The sequence below is a fragment of the Corylus avellana genome, chromosome 10 (genome assembly GCF_965113065.1).
Source record: "Corylus avellana chromosome 10, dhCorAvel1.hap1.2, whole genome shotgun sequence".
Lineage (NCBI taxonomy): Eukaryota > Viridiplantae > Streptophyta > Magnoliopsida > Fagales > Betulaceae > Corylus > Corylus avellana.
In genome coordinates this window covers 70,890-95,475 of record NC_142499.1, presented here as the reverse complement: position 1 = coordinate 95,475, position 24,586 = coordinate 70,890, and the positions used below count along the sequence as shown (strand labels likewise).

The window sequence follows — 24,586 nt, the reverse complement described above, 5'->3', positions numbered from 1 at the left end:
ATGGAAAAACAACAAGGAACCACCAAAATAGGAAAAAAACAAGGAAAATGAGCACAAAGTGGGAAGACGGTAGCCGGAAGGGAGCCGAACCCGTGCAGGCCGGAAACTGCCGTGTAAGAGGCGTGGGAGCTTGATGCGGTGGGGACGCATGAAAGAAAACCCTAATAGCGGGCAGCGAAGTGACGACATAGGTCGGTGGCGACCACAGATAAAATCCGAATCCACAAAGAGCCAAAACAAAGCCAAGGAGCCCGCTGCAGAAAATGAAGGCGGGGAAGAAAAGCGGCAGGGAAGGGGCAAAAATGGAGAAAACAGAGGGGGAAATGAGCGGTAAGAAAGGGGAAGAGAGGAGGCACCAGGGCTAGGGCATCAGGTAAATAACTAGCACCGTAGCGAGGAAGACGAGGGGAGGAGGGAGGCGGCAAAACGGCCAACCCTCCTCCCCTATGTGGCTGAAGAGTTTCGCTTTTCTCTCTGGTGGCTAAAGAAAAAAGAGACGGCTAGGGTTTTACGGCCGACTTAATCATTAATTTATAGTTATTTCAACATTAATGGTAAATGGTGATTTGAAAATTTTAAATCATATTGGCCTTGATGGCACTAGCTAGCTAGTTTGAGAGAATCTTTCGAATAAAGAAAAAATTGGTTATTATTCTATCATGTTGAACTCACCATTTTCGGGATAAATAGAGATTTAATATTATTCTATCATGTTGAACTTAGGAATTCTGCTATGATATCATGTTAAATTACTATTTATCTCGAAAGCTTAAGCTAATTATAAGAAGATGTAAATTTATTCATTTAATTTATATTCAAACATATATCAAAAGAGTCTCTGCTCTTATGATTGAATCTATTGCTTGTGCGGTGCATTTGACCTCTCGGTTAAACTATCATTTATATCAAAAGTTTAAGTTAATAGAAAAAAAATGAATTTAATTATTTAACGGATATTTTAACAATTGAAATATTTAATTATACAAGTGAAATATGTAAATGAAATGGGGAGTCATTTTTCTTCCATTGTTTCCTCTTCAGCACAACATATAGCACGTACGTCTGTATCTCTCCGGGTTTATGTTTCTTTCATTACGCTCATATAATTTCATCCCTCTCTTTCTTCATAGCCTCATAGATGGGAGATGTGCAAAAGAAATATACAAATATACTATACCGTTCTCCACAGAGTAATTAATTATAAATCAGTGAAAAAAAAAAAAAAAAAAAAAACCCAGAAGACGACTCTATATCTGTGTCTGAAATCGATCTATATATTGGAGAATAAATGTAGTAGCGCGCCTGAACCTTAGATGAACAATCCAAATTCCAACATATATAGATTTAAAAAGAGAGAGTGAGAAAAAAAAAAAAAAAAAAAAAAAAAAAAAAAAAAAAAAAAAAGAAGAAGAAGAAGAAATCCAGTAATTAACACAAGTATCGAAAGAATATATAGATGTATACATGCATGATGAGTTTATGGTGATGAAATATTAATTTCATTGGTATCTGATCTATGAATTATAATAAAAATGCAATCGGAAAAGGTTTGGACATGATGAATAGTTTGTGTCCAAAAACATCTTCTGACTAATTATACCTATTGGAAGCGACTCATGTATATTTGAAATCAAACAATAACCTAAATAAAGAAAATAATTAAGGAACAAGCTTATTTTGTACTCTTCAGTAGTCCCACAAGCAATCCAAATCTGCAATGGGGCCAATATTGGATGGACCCTGATGAAGGTGATCATGGTAAGACCTGTTGCTTCCTACAATATCTTGCTTCGAAACAACAGACGAAATCTCGGCGTTCATGTCAGTGCTAAGCCCGGTGTCCTGTGAGCGGCTGAGCATGGACTGATTATTAGATGAGAACTGCTCCACCTTGCACTGCCTTTCTAATCCAGATCCAGATGTTCCCTGTTGTTGATGATCACCCACTCCAAAGCCGTAGCCTTGGTGCAAATTATAACCCGCCGCGGGGTTTGGATTTGGGTCAAAGGAGAAACTAGTAGGAGTTTGAGGATATAGACTCGAACTCGGATTCGGATTACTATTTTGGTAAATATTATTGGTGGGAAGCTGGAAGATTATCTTCTGATCATGCTGGTTGTTCTCCCTCATTGAGAAGTAGGCAGGGTTAGCGTTAAATGGAGGATCCATGAGAGGTGGGAGTGAAGAACAATCCAAGAGATCATCCCCAAAAGAGTTCATCCTCAGCAGCTCCTCTGGGGCTGAGCTCTTTCTGATTCCTGTACTACTGTTCTTGTGGAAAACTCTGCAGACAACCCATTCATCCTGCAATAACAACTCTTTCTTAATTAGTTTACTGTTTTCTTTAATTTCCCAATAAAAAAAAGTTAAATTATAAATGAAAGAAAGTCTCAACCAATAATTACAAATTGATCAAGAGATGATCGATCGATCGATCGATCAAGATATTGGAAAACCCATGATATGATGACAATAAAATCTCAACTTTCGTGCGTGTGGATGAAAGAAAGAGATGGAGAAAAGAAAATACCTTTGCAGCCCTGGGAAGATTGAAGTAGGCGAATTTGCCTTCTAGTCGGTACTCGTGCATAACCCAGTTGCTTTTTTCTCCTTTTGGAGCTCTTCCTTTATAGAACACAAGGGTCTTCTTCATCCCAACAAGGCGGCCTTTCCCCTTGTATATCTCTTTATCCTTTCCGGTGGCCTTCCAATATCCAGATTCCGTTGCTCGATTCGTTCTCATGCCTGTTGGATACTTCCTATCTCTCTGGCAAAAGAAGTACCATTCCTTCTCTCCCATCTTGGCTTTCTCTGCGCGATCATATATGTATATATATATATATGTGTGTCAAGATTGATGGGGTAGTATTCCAATAACAAAATTAACAGATCATAACCATATCGACGTGAATATATAGAGGGCTCTTTCTATATCTATATCTATATCTATATCTATATATATATATATGATATGAAAGAAAGCAGATATATATATAAAAGAATTACTTGGCAAATCCCAGGGCTCGCACTTATTCAGATCAGCTTCTCCAATAGCACTTGCACTGAAGTTGCTATTCACCACCTTCTCCGTAAGATAACAAGTTATAATCTCCTCATCCGTGGGGTGAAATCGAAAGCCTGGAGGCAAATCGATGAGGTCCTCTCCTTTGTTTACCACGATTGCCTCTTCCATAAGAATAAACTTAATTGCTAGCTAGCTAGCTAGTTTGATTTCTATATATATGTATAGGATTGAAGGAATACAAATCAAACCCAGTATTCGCAACCCCGGCCACAAGATGTAAATATATATATATCACAAGCCTAAATATTTACACAGCCTGCTAAAAATATTTGTATATGAAAAGCCAAGGAAGGATACTAGAAGATCGAGGGGATGATGAGAAAGTGAGAGAGATAGTTTGTGCTTGAAAACAAAAAATTGGAAGAGAGCAGTTAAGAAAGTAGAGCAAAGGGGAAAAGGCGAGCTTAAATAGAGGAGCTTCTTCAACAGCTCATGTTCTTAAGATCCGTGGACCTCAAGACACTTGCCATGGAAGCCTTAATTGAGGGGTTCAATTGTTTTGGTTTGTTTGTATAATATTTTAGTATTTTATTTGAGTGTCCTATCTGGGTGGTTTCTTAGCCAGCTACCTGTTTGAAAAGGAATGAGATATGGAGAATAAAAAACGCTAGGAAAATGGTTAAAAAAAACAAGGAGCTTTCCATGTAGAGGTGGGACCCATGTTTCCAGAACTCTTTCACATAATAAATAACAACTTTATCTGCTAGCTAGCTTAAACCTAACTTCTAAGAATTTCATTGCATGTAATTCATAAATTTTATGTCTCTGTTCAAAGTCTAGAATATATATATATAATATAATTAAGTTTCTTTGGCTTCTTCTCGATCGGCTTGGCTCAGCTGGTCCACATGTGGCTTAAATTCAACATTTTATTGCATGAGTACTAGTCATATATGCAGCTTCAAATTTTGAGATTCCCCTCCCCAAATGCAAAAGAAAAGAGCTAGCCATTAGATCGAGCGAATCTAGGGGCTTTTCATACTCAAAAAAGTCAAGAAAGGAAGAAATAGGGAAACAGTCCTCCTTCGTAAAACGTACTCAGGAAGATATATATATATATATATATATATATATATATATATATTAGCAAGCTACCATGCTTTAAATTTTCACTTTTAACTATATAAAAAATGGTTAACGTAGCAGTCCTAACTAATTTTTGAATTAATCTTTGTTAAAAAAAATATTAAAGTTGTTCTCGAAATTATTACATCATTATCGCGAAATTTTAATTGTGAAATAAAAATATGTTGGGTTAAAAAAAAGTGACATTTTTTAATTGATTGTTTAAGAAACACTGCTGTATAGAAATATGATGGGTTAAAAAAAGGTTTTTAATTTGTCATTGTCATCTCGTAATAAGTGTATTTTCACTACGTATAAGAATCCATTGGAGTATATCAGGAAGGACTATTTTTGAGGCCTACTTTGGCAGCTTCCATGAAGTTTCGATGAATGGCATTGGGCGGAAAACAGCAATGACAATGCCCCTTCCTCACTAAATAAGCCATTACTACATATTCCCACTAAATCCCGGCGGGGTAGAATAAAGAGTCCATTTAGCAGGTCAGATGGCCAACCCAAAAAAAAAAATAAAAAAAATAAAATAAAGAAAAAGAAAAGAACCCAAGAAAGAAAGCCTAACATTAAGGACGATGACTGCATCAAGGCCTTTACGTTGGGATGTCTTATCGCTAATTTGATAGAACATGCTTTATATTTTTAGCTTTGGCGTAAAAGTTGAACCATTTTTAGAAGTCATATGGTTTTACACCACGATATCATGATGTAGTGCCAATGTGGCAATTATGTTATATATGTAGATGCTTAATTAGTCAGATAAAAATAAAAATTAAGAGTTTTCTTTGTCTTTGGGAAGAAGATTACAATAAATACTTTCTAGATTTATGACTGCAAATTAGTCCGTCGTACTATTTACTAGTAAGTTGTTTCCCACTATGAATTTTACTTTTTTTTTCCTATGTATCTATATAAAAAGGTTAAAAGCCCACTATGAATCTCAAAAAAAAAAAAAAAATTGGATATTTTTCGTTAGACGTCATAGTGAGGTACTATTTTGGAAATAATAATATTACTTTTTACACCTATTAATAAATATTCATTTTATACTGATTGATGTGACACATTTTAATTGACTTCCTCTCTTCTATCATCACCTAAAAATGAGTAGGAAGAATAGCATTAATCTTATGAAAATCAAGCAAGAGTTTTCAAGACTAGTTTTATTGCTGTTTGAAACGCAAACCTTATTAGCTGGCTTTGGTGAGCCGCACATGCTCAGTCATTCAACAACTCCTCAAACTAAAAGGAAAAAAAAATGCATATAGCATTGTCATACAAACACAAACACCAACACCGAAACCCAAGTTAGAGAAGGTAAACATTCCGGCCGCCGACAGAGACAATGAGCCGGCTTTGTGAAACGTTCTAACACGCTCACGTTTAATAAGTAAAGACGAGAGAGAGAGAGAAATCAAAAAGAAAAATTGAAGAAACGGTTCAAATGCCACCTCATCCTTTTATTTATTTATTTGTATGAAAATTGACTAACCCAAATTAATTATATAAATCGTCTTTTTATTTACCGGTAAGTGAAAAATCAACTTAAATAGCTGGGTTCAACTGAATTACATAGACGTCAAAATCTGGATGTTGCCAAATTTCTTTGTTTAATTAATCAAAGCAGCTGCAAATTTAAAATCCTAGCTAGCATTTGTGATAAAAAAAAAAAAAAAAAGATTAATGATGGATGTCATATTGTATTTGCAATAATTAAATGCATAAAATAGTAAAAAGTTGGGGCCAAGCAAATCCACACCAAAGTGTTTGACATTCTCCGTTGGATGTTTATGAGCTGAGGTGGATAACGATTACTTAGCTGAAACCCCTCCGCAAGGTTGACTGGCTGAGTACTAAAGAGTATGCTTACGCGTTAACATCTCTGTGGCTACGTTTGGCCACCTCCTCATTTGCCTTGTTATTTTCTATTATTAATATTCTCGCGATAATATATATATATATATATATAAAACATGAGTAGGAAAAAATAAAAAGGAGTAGGACGTGAGATACGGAATGAATCTCGCTAGATAAAATAATTGGATAATGAAAAATAACACATAATTTAATAGTAAATCAAGTGTTGAAGATAAACGCGTGGACCACCACCTAACCATTACAGGTAATTACTAATCGGCAATTGGAATAAAAGGCTTGAGGAGATATTTCTAAGCCTAATTAGCCCCCCTTAATCCTCTCTCTTCTTTAAATGTTGACTTTTGGGCTACGAAATTGCAGAGCAAAAGCCGAAGCCCCACCCCAATTGCTGACGATTTCTGACGAATTCACACACCTCATGTGATGTGGGGGTGTGGCCTCCGATTCTGATATTGCATGTGATCATCAGGCTGGCCCACAAATCTTTGGGCTCCTTATATACCGCCAAACACGAGCCGTTCGATTGTCAAGGCGGTTGGAGTTCATTGGTGAATATGATCCATCCGATCTGAAGACTGTGATGTCACGTCCCTGGTCATTGTATAGAGCACATCGACCACTGGCAATCATATATATATATATATATATATATATATTTTAATGTTAATCTTCTTAATTAATATATAGGATAATCAAGTGGGCGCAGCTTGCTATTATTGACAGAGTAAACGATAAACGCAGAATTAGCAGCACACTCAGCTGTAGGCCCCCAACAGTGTTTCATGGGTTGAGACAGTTGGCCACCATTCGGACAGACGATGGGATCTCAGGGCAGCCACACGCCACCTAAGCTATTCTGATCCCAGTTTTTTTTTTTTTTTTTATAAAAAAAAAATTAATTAATTAATGAATTAAACGAGTACCGGCTATTTAATTAAGAGAAAAGGGGGCGATCTTGATTCATTAAAAGTCAATATAATTGACTTTTTCATATTGGATTTGGTATTTGAGTTGTATTCACACTTGTCCTTTCCAGGCTAACCTCCCCCGGTATTCTCTCCCTCATCTATCTAATATCTCTCTTTTTAATATCTCATGACTCTTTCAGATTTTGGAGTACTCATCAACCGCGCCTAACTGCTCCCTAACTTCGAACTAACGAACTCAGGAGTAGAAAGAAAGATGAAAATCTTCCTCTCTTTTCTTTCTCATGAGTTTCTCTCTCTGCCGGGCGAAAATATAAAAACAAAACAAGTAAGGAACTCAAAAGGGAATAAAGGTATGCATCAAAAATTAATCATCACGTGGCCGGTGAATGTAATATTTGACTATGAGTCTGCTTTAATATGATTTTAATACTCAGGCACATGCAAACCAATCCATGAATAGAACAAAAGTAATTGCTAAAGTATTAATTATAAAAATTACCCATTCTTGTCAACTTAAACCTTAGAGAGGGAGAGATGACAGACAGGTTAGCCCTATTTTCCCTTTGAAAAGTCATTTTTCAGGAAATTTAATAAGGGTATGCATGATTTATAAAAGTGGACACTGAATCCAAGCTGTTTGTTACATCCAACAATAGGTGGGTGTCGGGAGGTTTTAATATATATATATATATATAAGTGTAAGTAAAATATTATTGGAGATATTTGACCAAAAGAGGGTCTTCTTCCGTCCCTTATGACTCGGCAGCATATGGAAGGTTCGTGTCTAGTGTCTACAATAGAATTTTGATTCATTTTGTAAATGTTCCATAATTTTCCCGAGGTATGACATTCTATATCCAATAAAAATTGTCGGACTACAACAAGACTGCTTCACTTCGCTGGTCTTTGACTCGATCTGCACTTACAGCGACGTTGCTTCTGTAGGGGTGCAAATCAAATTTATCTAATAAACTTGACAACAATTGAGCCGAACGCAACCTTGTATAATGTACTTGCAATATAAACGAAGCCCAATGGACCAATGTTTAAGCCCAACATAAGCTCCACTGAACAAGCTTCGCACGAGCTAGGTCCAAAAAATAAAATAAATAAATAATAGATAAATATTGTTGAAGCATAATTTTTTCGGAAGGTATTAATAACAATGGGCTCTTGCGAAGAGCCTCCAATGCTTCGTGCGAGTAAATGGCTCATCCAAGGGAAAATCGAATGGAGAGAGTGGAAGATGAGAAATGATGTGATGTGGATTTTTAAAATTATTATTAGATTAAAATTTAATAATAATATATTATAAATTTAATTGTGATTTTAAAAATTACATTACATTTAAAAAAAAAAGAAAAGTAAAATCATACTTATAGCATTATTCAATTATTTATTGTATGACCAAAAACAAAAGGCAAGCTTACATAATGTAGTTAATTAGAACATCATCTCGCTTCATGCACCTCCGAAACTTGAAGCTTGAACCATAAGCAAAAAATGGTAGCCACTTATTAGTTTGTTGCAAAGTCTATTTTGAAAGGTTGCAATGTAGATCTCATCAGGATACCCGCCAAAAATTGATGATCTTGGTCAATGGTCCTTTTCAAGCAAGATTACATGAGAGATGACTGTATTAAATAATTAAGGTTCAAACTTAGGATATTTAGTTTTGATATCAGGTTAAATAATTATTTATCTAAAAAATTTAAGTGGATAAAAAAAATAAATTTAATCATTTAATTAATATTTTAATAGGTTATAGCCACAAAGGATTATTGAATCAATAATTAAGTACTAAATTTTGAATGCATGAATGATGTAGGATGATATTTATCATATTTTCGGTGATATTGGAACAACGCCGTTTGATTAGAAGTTTACTCGTTCTCAAACAATAGAAGTACAAAAAAAAAAAAAAAAGATTTGTCACGATTCGAGCTGATTATCAATTATATTTAATTTTTCATTTTAGATTAGGATTTTATTTGATATATATATATAAGTTTGTTGATCTAAGATTCTAGAACATAGACTCATTCGAATTATTATTCAATTAGAAAATTTTCTTTCAAATACTTTGCGCTTATGATTATTGGTCCTTAATCTTCTGCTATGGCACTGAAACAAATGATGCAGTGTGACTTAGTGGGCTGCAGCAAAGAACATCAATAAGCAGCGGATAAATTATTATAGATTTTGAATGTATCAATGATATGAGAATTCTTCTAAAAATAATAGATACTCTCTAAAGTTTATAGGAAAAGAGAAATAAACTCAAATCTGAGTATTCTCATTAATCAAAATCAATAATGAAACAGCAACTCCTCTTCTCTGGAGGTTATAAGCATATATTTAAGCCAAAAACCCTAAACCTAATAAAATATGACATAAATACCCCAAAAACCCTAAATCTAATAAAATAACGAAATAAAGACTCACAAAACCTTAACCCTAATAAAATAACAACAAAAAGTCGGTTTAGAAAATAAAACAAACTGACGGCTACGCAATCTGCATCATTCTCCCCTTGTTGGTGAGAATTCGTCATCAAATTCGGTCGGTTCTTTCCACGGTCCTTCAGATGCCCTATCAACTCGTTCCACTCATCCTTCCTCAAGATCAAAACAAGACAACACCTCATAATAAACGTGATGCTCCTCATCATCGGAATACCTTAACGGTTGTCGTGACGGTCCTACACACCACTTGGCAATACTTCGGATTTGCCGTACTTCTCTCGCTCCTTTTTCCCTTCCACGTGCCATGAAAATACTCAAGAATGGGTCAGCCATTGTTTCCCATGGGAGCATATAATTTTCCTCATCCGCATAAAACTCACCATAATCTTCGTTAGGAGAATTTAAAATATCTTCAACACCAAGGAAATCAACTTAATCAATTTCTTCACCATTAAAATTAGGCACTTCACCTGAAAGGTCTTCACCATCCTTTTCATAATCGGCGATGCCATCCATGGGCTCTTCTTCTTCCAATTGATAATCTTCGGGATAGAGGCCGTCAAAGATGGGAAAAAATTCATCTTCTTCATATTCTTCCCCATCCAATTGGTCATCTTCTTTGGAGTAGAGGCCATCAAACATTGGATAAAACCCATCTTCTTTATACTCCTCCGGGGTTTTTCCTCTTCCCATGAATCATCTTCTTCGGGCTTCTCATCATAGGTTGGTGGGGAATCCCAAGCCACAAATCGTTGCGAAGGATCTTCAATATCTTCATGTCGGAATTCTTCATCAATAAATTTAGATTCCTGAAACTTTCCATCCACAGATTCTTTTTCCTCCTTCATAGAATATGGATTCGGTTTATGGATTTGTGGTTGGCAAGTAGGGGTCTAATTAGCCTGTCGTAGACTCTTCGCCTCACTCCATGTTTCCCTAAATATCTATTTTTTGTATGAATTTTCTATTTTCCTTATCAAAGTCATAGACCCTTGTCTCCAATTTTGTGACTTTTGGCCCATGGTATAACTATGGGGCAAGAAAGCGACTCACATATTTTTCAATAGTTTCTCCCAACTATTGATCTTCAATTTGCCTTGCCGCATCCTAGTTTTCTTCAGTTGTTGCCACCATGCACCAACTCTTCCCCGGAATGTGCGTACCACCAAAGAGACTCGTCGTTCATCGGACACCTCATTGAATTCAAGAACCTCTTCAACAGCCAACACCCAATCTAGAAATTCTTCGGGTTCTAGATCCCGGTCGAATTCCGAAATATTGAGTTTGAATCTACTCATCCACCGATGGGCATGAGCTTGCGCAAGGTGCTGACGTCTGTGCATTCTGCGCTCCGCAAACAGGTTTCTAGATCCGTTCCCATGTTGACGACACCAGTCGGATACTTAAGTAGTGAGGTCTTCAATTTGATCCCTCATATCTCTGAGCCGATCGTCCGTGTGTTGCCCACGTTCAGCGATAGATTTGCCTTCTGCCCCCGCGAATCGCGGTCTTGGCTGGTGACGACAACCGTTCGGCCCACCACTCATGTGCCACAAGCGAATTACCGGTTGCTCCTTACGTGCTATCTCCGTGTGCATGTGCACCTCGTTCATGTCTGCACAACAGTTACTCCTCTCCATTTATAGAAAGTAAATAAGCTCTGATACCAACTGATGCAGCGTGACTTAGTAGGCTTTAGCGAAGAACATCAATAAGTAGCGGATAAATAATTCTAAATCTTGAGTCTATTAATGATCTGAGAATTCTTCTAAAAACAATAGATACTCTCTAAAGTTTATAGGAAAAGATGAATAAACTCAACTCTGAGTATTCTCATTAATCAAAATCAATAATAAAACAACTCCTCTTCTCTGAAGGTTATAAGCATATATTTATAGCCCAAAACCCAAAACCCAATAAAATAACAAAATAAAGACTTCCAAAACCCTAACCCTAATAAAATAACAACATAAAGTCCGTTTAGAAAATAAAACAAACCGACGATTACGCAATATGCATCAACAGACACTCTATGATTGAATGACAGGATGCAACAAATTCACCTTTTAGTAAACTAATATTTAGAGATAGTGGAAAAACCTTCCAAAAAAAGGAAGAGACAAACCTGCTCGACAAAACATGAATCACGTTAGCAGAAGTATAACCTATAAATTTAAGATAAACCAAAGTTGATCTGTAAACCACATCGTATAATTAAAAATGAGAATTGATTGTGCCAGAAGAAGTTCAAAATCTTCTGTTTTACGCAGAGGATCTAGAACACAGCAGCATTATAAATTTATATACGCGACGGAAGAGTCTCGAGACAGAAGACAGACCATGCGGAAAGAAGTGGGTGATGGTTGAGAATCAGTTAAAAGGGGGCCAGGCCAATGAATCCTATCTATTATCTAAAGCTGTTACATGAATTTCGTATCTCATATACTAATACGTACATGATGTTTTTCTTGTCCATGCCAAAACGTGGTTAGTGTCATAAAGTCAGAGTCACCATAAAAATGCTACTTCTTTACTTCTTTTATTGATTTATGTTTTCTTAAATGATACTTTTTCGACCCAAATATACTAAAAATTTGGTCGAGGGAAAAATAACATTTCTCAAAATAAAAGTTAGGTGCCATAACACATCGAGACAACAACATATATTAATTGGAATGAATTATTTGCTTTTGGCATTCTTCGAGGTTGGTTTAATGTAAGAGATGCAAGTGTTTTGAATTAGGGCAGGAAGTTTGGAGCAGATATTGGCGATTATTTTTAACATAATAACTTATATTAATTTATGAATATAAAGTAACAGCAGCAGGCGCTGAGACTGAATTACAGAGATTTTCACGCATAGTGAACATAGAAACACAAACACACTCACAAAGAGAACAAGCAGATTCCTCCCAACTCGATTTTTTTTTATTTTAACACAACACAGATTTAACGCATGGCCACGACACTGCACAGAGATCCTGCATTTAGCACCAAAGGGAAATATTAGGGAAAAAGACGCAAAAAAGAGAAATGAAGATCTTTTAGCCGCTGAGAAGATTGAAGAAGAAATGCCAAGGGTTCAGCTTATCAAACTACAAACATCTGGGGCGGGACTCCTGTTATTAGAGTTATAGAAGTTTGTAGAGAAGCTATAGAAGTTTCACAAGATAGGAGAAAAAACAACGGGAATGAATATCATTTCCTTGCATTTTATGTGCTGAGAAACTTACAGTAGGGAATGATCTTCCAAAGCTGGTTATTCCCTTTGTTCCACTGCCACAGCACTATGGTAGTGCCATCATGCACACCTCCAGATTTCTTATCTCCATGAAAAGCATCCACATTAAGTCGAATGTTATTAACCATTCTTATAGCTCGAAAATTGTCACCTAAGTCCTTGCTCTCAGTCCAAAGGATGGACTCGTCAAGAACATCAGCACTATAAGGAATCAGCTGCACCTGCAATCAAATTAGAACAAAATTGAAGTTGAGAACCTAATAATTACTGCAAAGTGCACACATAGAAACAAATGCAGAAAATAGAATAGACTATCATGAGGTTGCCTTTTTTTTGCTATGCATAAGCACACACCCTCGATTGTCTACTTATGAAACAAATGACAATGCACACATCCCGTCATTATCTGTAGATCCCAAATGCAATATATCAAACTTGAATCTCCATTTAATTTTGGTCACACATACCATTCAAAGTGAAGGAGGTAGGCAGTCAGATGAAAGTAAAAATCATTGTTTCACCTTTGCGTTAAATTTGAGCCAAAATTTATAAATAGGGACAGGTGAGCCCCTAGATTGTAAAGTGGGTGCAGGTGCAGGTGCAGGAGCATGCCAGATCAAGAGAGAGCTCATGGTACCCTCTGCACTCAAATCAAATTTGGAATGGGAAATAGGAACAGGGGTGGGAAGCTCTAAGCTTATTTCTGCATTTCAGGTGCACAAATTGAAAGCCCTTTAAAACCTATATTGTATCAGAAGGTGATTAAAAACTGTGGTCATGAACAGCAATCATTTAAGTTTATATAACACAAAAACAAATGTGAGATTTTGACAACTACTTTCAACAGTTGTCAATCTCACAATAGCAGGAAAGAATCGATATATATGAGATGAGAGACAGAGGGGAAGATATCAAACTTTTTCCTGGAAGCAATGATTTCTGCAATTGGTAAGAAGATCCTTGGGCTGAGAGAACTTAAGCTGTCGGTAGCTAAAGAACAAACAGCATAGAAACGTACCAGATTGTGCAATTTAACACATTAGAGTCCTGAACTTCCAAGACCAACCAAAGTCTCTCCTTTATCAATTTATCCTGAAAACTTCCCAAAAATCGTTACTGGATACAACACAGAAGGTATATTTCTGTTTATTCTCAGCATTTGAAGTTAGCCAGAGTTTCTAATCAGATGATATATCATAAGGAGAAGAAACCATTGAATAAAATGAGAAGAACACCGCAAACTGGAAAGAGTAGTAGCTCTTAAATCTATAATGTTGAAACCAACTAACCCTCTCACATTGAAAGAGTTTGTCCCACATTGAAAGAATCAATTGCTAATTTGTTTAAAACCAACTAACCCTCTCACCTCTCAAAGAAAAAATGGATATGAAATGAGATGGCACTGGCAGAACCAAAATGTCAACGTAGGAATAGGATCAGAGCTACTTTAATTTAACATGGATATCTTACAGGATGAGTGGCTCCAATGGAGTGCTTGATGGCCTGACCAGTGGCTTTGTTAACAAGAGCAAAGCAGGGAAAGCCCTCTTCATCCTTCACCCTTGTGCTGTACTTCTCATCTTTGTACCAGTGCTGAAACCAAACCCAGATGAGAAGAAGTACAGATAAATATACTTAAACAGCCAGATCAAAGCAAATCGAATATTAGCGTAAGATAATAACGAAGTAAATAGGGAGAGATGAAGTGAAGAGTGTGCGAGACAAACCTGGAAGTCATCGGACGGATCAGATGCGGCAAGAATGACATGGCCATCTCCGATAGTGAGGGAGTAGTTGGGATCGGCCTTGGAGAAGACCCTGAAAGTCCGTTTGCTGGAGAGGTCAGAGGTAGGAGGCTGGTGGGTTTGATGGTGAAGGAAGGAGGGTAAATGCGGACGATGGGTATGATGGGTTTCAGTATCGTGAGCAACATGCTCCACATAAGTAGTAGTGATATAATCAGGAGGTGGTGGTTCAGATCCTGATGGAAAAGCAGAGTAGCTATCGAATTCTTGGGAAGGGGGTGGAGGTGGTGGTGGACGAGATTCTGATGGAAAGGCAGAGTAGCTATCGAATTCTTGGGAGTGGCGTGGAGGTGGTGGCACGTGGGAGGTGTGGGAGGCGTGGGTAAGGTGAGGTGGTGGTTCATCTTCCCCGTAATATGATGGAGGAGGTCGTGGAGGTGGTGGTTCATCTTCCCCGTAATACGATGGAGGAGGTCGTGGAGGTGGTGGTTCATCTTCCCCGTAAGATGATGGAGGAGGTCGCGGAGGTGGTGGGTGATCAAAGGCAGTTGTTCCTGGAGGTGGGTAATTCTCCCCTCTTTCTCCTCCTCCATCATCATCATCATCATCCCTCCGTCGGTGGTGGTGGGTGTGAGACTGATGCCCAAATGGGAACTCCATCATCCACTCTGATTCTTTCTTCTTCTTTTTTTCTGGAATTCCAATGTCATATGATCTCAACCCAGGACTGTTTTAAAAGGTAATTGCCAAAGAAATAAATAAATAAAAGAAAGATAATGGAATGAAAAAGAAAAGATAAAGAAGGCTTTTTTTTTTTTTTTTTTTGGGGGGGGGGGGTGCAAATAATGATCGGTGAAAGAACAACAGAGGAAAATACCATTATTCACAAAATAATAATAATAATAATAATAAAAATAAATAAATAAACAGGCTCTTTTTAATCAAATAAAATTCCCTATTAAGCTAATCATATGGACATGTTTCTACTTTTTTATTATTATTATTTTTTACATGTTCACACAAAGGGGAGCAAAAATGAGGGAGGACGTTCGATCTAATGATTTTTGCTTTATGAGACATAGTCTTTAGTCGATTGAGCTATCCCTTAAGGTTAAGAACTTTTACCTTTCGTTGTTACCTTTCGGGAGTGATAATTGCCCATGTATAAGATTATATGAATTAATTTAATTAAATGTGTTAATTATTTTTTATTGATTTCATGTTAAGTTTGCATTGAGTTAGAGCATTTCTAATAGATGAGTCATATTTTTATGTGAAATGGCTCTTCAAAACTCACTTTTATCTAGTTTAGCTAAGCCATTTTTAAATGTCTCTACATCCGATTAGTTATATTTCTATATATTCTATTAAAATATTATTAAAAGTAAGAAAAGTTTTGGGAAAAAGAGAACATGCAGAGAAAAAGTAGGAAACGATTTGAGAAAAAGATAAAACAGGTAAGAGAAACAATAAAAGATAAATGGCTCCCTTAAAAAGTGCTGCTACATTTAACTTTTTTTTTAGCTCTTCTAATCAAATATCTATTTTACATTTATTTTTGGCTCATCCAATGTAGGAGGTTTTTTGAACATTTGAAGAGCTATTCTAGATAAAAGTAGCATTTAGCTCTTCCATTGGGAATGCTCTTAGAGAATTTTGTTAAAAATTATCAGTTTTAAATGTCACATGTCGAATTTATAAGACTACATAAATTAATTCTAATTTAATCCATTAAATTATACAAGTCAAATAATTTAATCTTTACCGATTAATTTTATTTTTAATTTATATTAAATTAACCGATCATATAAAAAAAATGATGTGTATCCTAATTTCTCCCGGTGTCTCAGAAATGTTGTTCTATTGAATCTATTCTGTGCCCCCACCGCCCACTCACAGTCTCACATTGGCCACGAGGGACCCAGTATGGCAGTGCGTGGCAACAGCATCATTTACTTACTTTTTTTTTTTTTCTTTTTTTTTTTAAATGTTCATTTACTTAGAGCATTTCCAACAGACTCTCTATAAAGGAGGAATAGAGATTTCCCAAGAGTCAGACATTTCATTTTCCTTTTTTTTTCTTTTTTTTTTCTTTAAATTGAAGATGAGAGAAATTAAAGGGGAATCCAAATTTAAGGTATTAGCACCAAATTTAAGGTATTAGTACAAAATTTGAGGTATTAGCACTAAATTTAGGATGATCGAATCCCTTTTGAGTGATACCATCCTTAAAGGGTTAACCTTCTACCCCTATATTTTAGTTTTGAATCAAAAAATAAATTTTGAGGCATTAGAAACTAAATATTAACTCATAATTTTATTTTTTAAAAAAATAACAATTTATGATTATTATTATTATTATTATTATTATTATTTTAATATATGTCCTACACTAGGCTGCCAATTGGCAGCCGCATAGCAGGACTCATAAAGGAGTCTCAGAGTCTGTTCTCTAAGTTTAGGAAATATGTCTAAAAAATTGCAAAAAAATCTCACAGCAAACTCCCTAATGAACCTTAAACAAATGATTCTCTCTTTTCTCTCCTCTCTCCTTTCATGTCTCACAATTCTCTCTCATCTTTCTTCTCATATATATATATATATATATATATGTATATAATTAAAAAGACAAATATTTTAAGGATATAGGGAATGATTAAAGGAAGTTATTGAGATGTATTTTGACATAGGAAAATAAAAAGTAGTTTGAATCCTTAAATGTAGGAAAAATAACGGAGAAGTCGCTGGAAATACACTTACTATTGCTTAGAAAAAAGTTAAGAGAAAAAAAATAATAATTAGGAACACATAGTAACGGTAAGTAATTATTAAAGATTCCCCTTGAAATGCTGACCCGTAGTTGGAGTGAGATTTCTTTAATTTTTTTAAAATAGGAGATTTTCAAATTTTTATATTTGAGCTCTACATTATATTTAATGGTCGAAAAAATTGTTAGGTATAATGTATGACTCAGATTTAAAAATATAAAAAACATCATATTTTTAAAATCTGAGAGTATCCTAATGTGTTAGTCTCTCACACTACAAAAAAACCATGGTTTATAGACATTTTTTTTGGTGACATTTTAAGGTCTTCTATATTTAATTAGGGACACTTAATTAGGGACATTTTGTAAATATTCCAATTAAAGTGACCATAATTAAAATTAGGAACGTTTACACTTCTCCTTTTAAAAGGGGACATGTGAACAGTACAAAACGTCCCCTAATCTTTAAATTTTTTTAAAAAAAATTAACACAAAGTCAAATTAATTTTATTTTGTTTAAATAAAATCAATTAAAAAAATTAGAAGGGTGGCCTGAGGCCGAAGGCCACCCCGAATCTGCCCTGGGGTGTGGCCCCCAACCTTAGGGGTGGTCCGCAAGCCACCCCTCCCTCAAGGGTGGCTGCTAGTTTCCAAACCGGCAGCCACCAGACTTTTTTTTTAAAAAAAAACAAGTGAGAGATATTCACGAGTGAGAGAGAGTTGCCGGAGAGAGAGAGAAAGTTGAGTGAGAGAGGGCTGTGTAAGAGAGGATCGTGAGTTGAGTGATGAGAGAGAGTGGAGAGAGCTGAGCGAGAGGGCGAGAGGTAGAGGGAGGGGGGGTGGGTTCGCAGATCGATGAAGGAAGGACGTTTTTACTGTAGCAACGTCCCCCAATTAAATAATTGGGGATGTTGTTACAGTAAAACAACTCCTCTTAGAAAGTGTGGTCGTTTTACTATTAAAATGACCCATGGTGGGGTCGTTTTGTTAAAAAGACCCCATTAAAAAATGACGTAGCGGAAGACTATGGTAACTAATCAAAGAGCAGCGTCTTTGATTCTGTAAGAAGAAGCGTCTTCGTCTTCTACCAAAAAAGAAAAAAAACAAGTCCGCAGGTTAAAAGAAAGATAAAACTCTGCAGAATATTTGAGAGAAAATTCTTTGATTTAATAATAATTCGATGAGTTTTACATAATAAGCTAGCCTATTATAGAAGAGAAATACTTGTAGATAAAGTAAATATAATCCTAGTAGTAATAGTAAACATAATCCTATTAGCAATAGTAAACATAATCCTAATAAGGAAATTAAGGAAAGTAATTAATGCAAATCTATCCCTATTGAGGAAAGGAATTAAAATCCTAATAAAATAAAATAAAATAAGATCCTAATATAAAATTAATAATCAGCGGGAATCGTGACAATCTTTATTTTTGTACTTTCATTGTTTGAGAACGGATAAAATTTTGATCAAGCGGCATTGCTCCAATATTATTTTTGATATTTTTCTAGATAAATATCATCCTACATTAGACTCGTCCTTGAGTTTTCTTTGGGACATGACATGTGCAGCTCCTCTGAAGAAAGCTATTTGGAGAAATCTACATAAATAGCACCAAAACACGATTTTTCATTTTTGTCTACTTCCAGAAAAATTCCTCAAACGATTTCTTTGTGGATGTCATCTTCAACTTCACCGTTTTCTTCAAAAGAATTATCAATTTTTGTGGTGATCATGATAAGTTGCACCTGCGGTGTAGGGGGTGGTGGTTATTCTTCCACTGATGTAGTCATTGGAACAAATAGTTGTGGCTGCACAAATTGTTTCTTTGACTGCAACTCCAAATTAACAGCATCAACATCCTTTTCACCATAATTAGTATTATCTTCATAGACGAAGTGCCTATTTTGAGATTTATGAATATGGTTACGGACATGTCGAATGTGACTTACGTCATCATCAAAGAATCTGTCAACAAAAGGATAGTGAACGAGTTTCCTTTGGATCCCATAGTCATCTTGGGCATCCTTGTGATTCCAAAGGGCATGCATTTGCATGCGTTCAAACGTCTCCCACAACTGGCGCATCTCCTGTTGCATAGCTCGCATCGTCTACTAGAGCTTTTGGAATTAGGTTCTCAAAGGAGCCTCTGATCGCTTGATGTATCGCTGGTAGTCAGATCTTGAAACAACATCTTTTTCACGAACGGTGTCGTTATAGAAGTTGTTGTTGTAGTATAAGTTGGCTATCGAATCCGGATAATGTCGGCTCGGATACCCCATGAATTTGGCTATTGAAAGAGCCCTTCCCCTACAAGCAGCGTTATTGGGGAAGTTTGTCACTGTTGCGCTAATGGGCCATGATCAGGATAAAGCATTTTCTGATACCAACTGACGTAGCGGAAGACTAAGGTAACTAATCAAAGAGCAGCGTCTTTGATTCTGCAAGCTTTTACCCAAAAAGATGAAAACAAGCCCACAGGCTAAAAGAAAGATTTCGTAGAGTATTTGAGAGAAAATTCTCTGATTTAATAATAATTCGATGAGTTTTTTCATAATAAATTAGCTTATTTATAGAAGATAAATACTTATAGAAAGAGTAAATCTAATCCTAATAGTAATAGTAAACCTAATCCTAGTAGCAATAGTAAACCTAATCCTAATAAGAAAGTTAAGGAAAGTAATTAAAACAAATCTAACCCTATGAAGGAAATGAATTAAAGTCCTAATAAAATAAAATAAGATTCTAATGTAAAATTGACAATCAGCGGGAATCGTGACAATCTTTCCTTCTGTACTTCCGTTGTCTGAGAATGAATAAAATTCTGATCAACTGGCATTGCTCCAATATTATTTTTGATATTTTCCTTATTTTCGTTTTTACTGAAAATATAGGTAAATATCGTCCTAGATGAAAAAAGGTCCCTAAAACATGATATTTTTCGTAGTATCAACTACTAATCCAAGACCTAATTTGGGTTAGATATATTATTTGCTTTTGTAAAAGATTAGAAAACGTTTTGGTAAAGGTTTACCTACCCCTTTAAAAGTATCATAAGGTTGGTAATGTTTTTCCCAAGTTTTTAATTGAGACAATATTCTCCTTAAACTATTAATTTAAAATTATTTGTATCAAGAACTTAAGACCATATAATTTTTTTTTTTCTTAAAAAAAAAAAAAAAAACTTAGAGACACGATCTTCATACCCCCTAGCAACAAACTAGATGGTTGTTCCATATAAGCTTCCTCATGTAGGTCAGTCCCCATGTAAAAATATATTGTTGACATCCAATTAAAAAATGGCTAATCTAGATTAGCAGCCATAGAAATAAGTACACGAACATAAGAACTTTTGGCAATCGGAGAAAATGCCTCATTGTAATCAATATCATATGTATGTGTATAGCCCTAATTAGCAACCAAACGAGCTTTCAATCATTCAATTGAACCATCATGAGGCAACCAAAAGTCTGTTTGAGGCAATAATGGAACCAGCTCTCATGTTATATTTTGATGCGAGGGCGCCATTTCCATTTCTATAGCTCGTCTCAAACCAAAGTCATGCAATGTCTTTGGGATAAAAACACTAGAGAGATGAGAAATAAAGTAAGAAAGTGACTAAGTAAAAGAACTAGTGGATACAAATCGACTAATAGATACTGGGTAGTACAATAGCGTTTATCATGTAATTAAATCCACACTTGCATCCAAAAGCTTAACTTGATAGGAAAACAAAAAATTAATTATTTAATTAATACTTGAACACGTTCCTTACGTGGAACCGAATTAATAGCACATGAGCTGTTTTAATTGAAATGTATGGAGATAAACTGTAGAGTCAAGATTTTAACTCAAAAACTTTTACTCTGATTCAATGTTTTAGAATTTACATGAGAAGAAAATGGAGGAAGAAGAGGCTATCTATTACCCCTTTGTAGCTTTTTCCTTTTCTTATACAGTTATACTGCTCAAGAAAAAAACAAATCGTGAACCGAAATAACTTTGTGATGAGCAAGATGGTTGAATTTTATTAAAAAAATAAATAAAAATAGAATTTTTTTAGCAAGTAAAATAGGATCATCTTATTTCTTAGAGAAGCAAATTTATTTCATTTTATCTATTTGTGTATGTTTATATTTTGTGTGAAAGAGCATAATCTCATGAGATAAAATGGAGTATAAACAAAGGAAAAAAAAACAAAATTAACCAATAAACGAAAAGGAGGAGGAGCAAGAGGAGAAGGGCAAAAACCTTAATTTTGCAGTTCGGCCTTGTTATTAATTAATTGGAATAAAACATCATGAGAGGGCCCCCAATGTATGATCGATGAGGGATTATGATAAGACCGTTAGTGAAAACCAACTTTTATATATATATTCCATTAGTGGTGGTAGTTCAATGGTCTTAAGAACATATTTAAGTGGCTAGACATATATATATAATAGGGTGAGAGTTTGACTCCCAAAATGACATATAATAGTATTTTAGCTACCCAAAAGTTTATTTTGAAACATCGGTTGGAGAGTAAAAAGATTATATTAGCTAAATATAGCTAGATATAAGCTCTTTAAAACATCTTATGGAAATGCTCAAATACAATCTTAAAAACTTTAATTACCAAGATAAATATTATCTTGATTCTTGAGAGAGAAATCTTATAAAACAAAAAAAAATGAAGACTTTGATGTATAGCTTAGTATTCTCTATAATTCCTAACGTATTATATATACCAAAGATATTTTTTTGAGTATTAATCATTGTTTTAAAATTAAAGTCTTAGGGTACTATTGTTTTTACTACAAATTCTTTATAAATTGATGTGACAATTCACATCATATTTACTATGTATATTATTAAAATGTAGATTGTCATGTGACAATCTACCAAACACTTACAATTGATGCAACAAAATAGGTAATACTTATCACGTTTATAAGTTAAGGTGATAGTCTATGTAGTACTTAGATCATGTTAGTTACTAAAATGTTGATTGTGACGTTACGGTCCACGTAACACTTATTTTCATAAAATGTGATAATGTAAGTTTTTAAGTAGTTAAAAAAAAAAAAAAGGGGGGGGGGGGGGGGGTGGTAGTTATAGTAGCTCAATTAGCTCAATCACAGCTCAATCATTTTCCTTGTATATATGATAACATTTTATTGCATGCGCTGCAAAATAAGCACTGGCATAGGACTGAATTTTTTTTTTTAATCAACATTTATTACCTATGCTTATTTTATTTATTTCCATTTACCATTTGCCTGTTTATTTAACATATAGATTCTTTTCCTAGAATAATTTACGAATTCTAAGAAATATTCATCACGCAAGGTTTTCAAGATTTATAAACTTTTTAATCAAACCCATGCTCTAAAAGTAATCACAAGTACGCAAATTAAGCTCTCTAAGTCAAACTGAAGTGGACCAATAATGCATATATATCAAGCCTTTTTTTTTTCCTCCAAACAAAAGAAGATCATACGATCATAGCAATCAAACCAAATATAGTATCTGTACAGGTATGAAGTCTGTCTGCCAACCCAAGACTTCGGCACAAAAATCATGTATATATGATTTCATAAAAACTCCGTCTTTCTTTTCAACAATCTTTGGACTTAATTAGAAACAGTGTCCTTTTTTTTTTTTTTTTTTTTTTCTCCCTCCGATTCCATACTTAATTGGCATCTTCCTACCTGTTTATAAATGCGTTTTTTTCTCCTTATTTTTGAAATTGGAGATGAGGACTCAAAAGTAGCTGCTGATTGAAGAATGACTGGTTTAATATATTGTACTGAGGGATGTCTGATTGACTGGTGCTGTTACTGAAACTGCAGGAATTCATGCGTTTCTTTGCTGGGTATAACATATCCTCATCCAAGTTGGAATGCTGGCGTTTGAGCTGGTTTTCCGTGTAGTTGAGTTGAGGGAGCTTTTGAAACAGATAGCTGGTGGTGGTGGAGGTGGAGGTGCTAGTGATTGTGGAGTCATTGAGTAAAGGCAGCTGGTCTAGACTCCCCCAATTGAATAGTGTTGATTCGAGTCCAGGTGGGTTACAATGATTGTCGGATAGTAAACTACTTAGCACGGAGTAGTCCATGGCATCGAATAAGTTTGAGAAAGAAGAAGATTTCTGGGGCATGAGAGTGTTGTGGCCAAGGGGACTTTTAAGGCTTGGTAAAATGGTATCTTCTTCTTCTTCTTCTTCTTGATCTGCCGTTGGAGGTAAAGTAGTAATGGACTTCTTGTAGATCCGGCAAAGAACCCAATCGTCTAACTGCGAAGAGCATCAACTAAAAAGTGTTAGTTGCAAAATAAACGTCTTTAAACGCTAAATCTGTTTGCGACACTCGCAAAACAGAGTCACTTGCAAATAATCCTTTGTCGAATCTTTGTGGATATGCGTTTGCGTACAAGACTTTCCTTATTACAAATTTACAATTCACGGTGAGTGCTGTGTGGATAGAGATAAAGGTGACATATAATTGAGTGTGCTGCTCACCCTCATGGACGAATCTTTAAGCTTCAAGGGCTTGTTGTTGTAGGCGTTGGGGGGTTGGGCAAGGCGATATTCGTGCATGATCCAATTGGTTTTGACTCCCTTGGGTGGTCTTCCCTTGTAGAACACAAGGGCCTTCTTCACACCAATGTTGTGGCGTCCTCCTCCTCCTCCTCCTGCTAATGATGTCAATATGGTTTTGTCTGTACCAGTTGCCTTCCAATACCCCGAAGCGGCTGCCCTGTTTGGCCTGGCACCATTTGGGTATTTGCGATCTCTAGGACTGAAGAAGTACCATTCTTTCTCACCAGACGCAGCTTTGGCTGATGATATATATATATATATATATCTATGTATCAATTATCATTACTAGTAGTCTAGTACTGCGACATGGTATTTGATAAAATTAAATGAATTCATAAGGGTTATCATGTAACATATATAAGACAAACCTGGTAAGTCCCATGGGTCAGACTTGTAGATATCAACCTCCGCGATGATGGAAACCGGCAAGGGTGTGGAAGCCACCTTTTTGCTCAGATAATGAAGGATGAGCTCTTCATCTGTTGGGTGGAACCTAAAGCCTGGTGGCAGGGGCGATTGAGGGTTCTTCATATATACTGCCTGATGATCACTTTTAACTCTGTCTTGGCCCTTGTGTTCTACGTACAATTAAGTGTTTTTTTTTTTTTTTTTTTTGAGTTTGCCGAATGCTAAAACTCAAAACCAAATATAAACAAGTGTTCTGGCCAACTCAACAAGGGAAAGAGAGGAGGATTGAAATTTTTGGGAGGGGAAGAAGGGAAGGGGTTTTATTGTTGAAGGAATTTTGTCGGTTTGTGGACAAAGAGATTAGGCCAAAGGAGGGATCGGTTGCGTTCTCGGATGGGGCCCCACAT

At 35.6% G+C, this 24,586-nt stretch overlaps 3 protein-coding genes across 3 annotated transcripts; all 3 read right to left on the bottom strand.

Annotated features, from left to right (window-relative positions):
* Positions 1 to 1,472: 1,472 nt before the first annotated feature.
* Positions 1,473 to 3,565, bottom strand: ANAC087 (NAC domain containing protein 87). Its single transcript, XM_059607493.2, has 3 exons — positions 3,007 to 3,565; positions 2,531 to 2,811; positions 1,473 to 2,304 (listed from the first exon to the last, which is right to left on the bottom strand). The coding sequence occupies exons 1-3, from the start codon at positions 3,191 to 3,193 to the stop codon at positions 1,687 to 1,689; spliced, it is 1,086 nt and encodes a 361-aa protein (XP_059463476.1). The 5' UTR covers positions 3,194 to 3,565; the 3' UTR covers positions 1,473 to 1,686.
* Positions 3,566 to 12,209: 8,644 nt separating this feature from the next.
* Positions 12,210 to 15,168, bottom strand: LOC132161701 (ricin B-like lectin EULS3). The gene is made up of 4 exons (XM_059571877.2): positions 14,406 to 15,168; positions 14,149 to 14,271; positions 12,671 to 12,899; positions 12,210 to 12,418 (listed from the first exon to the last, which is right to left on the bottom strand). Coding segments are annotated over exons 1-4 (1,035 nt in total). The 5' UTR covers positions 15,087 to 15,168; the 3' UTR covers positions 12,210 to 12,416.
* Positions 15,169 to 22,600: 7,432 nt separating this feature from the next.
* LOC132191945 (NAC transcription factor 47) lies at positions 22,601 to 24,546 on the bottom strand. The gene is made up of 3 exons (XM_059607085.2): positions 24,140 to 24,546; positions 23,691 to 24,010; positions 22,601 to 23,465 (listed from the first exon to the last, which is right to left on the bottom strand). Exons 1-3 carry the CDS (start codon positions 24,300 to 24,302, stop codon positions 22,911 to 22,913), a joined length of 1,038 nt encoding a protein of 345 aa, XP_059463068.1. The 5' UTR covers positions 24,303 to 24,546; the 3' UTR covers positions 22,601 to 22,910.
* Between the last annotated feature and the right edge of the window lie 40 nt (positions 24,547 to 24,586).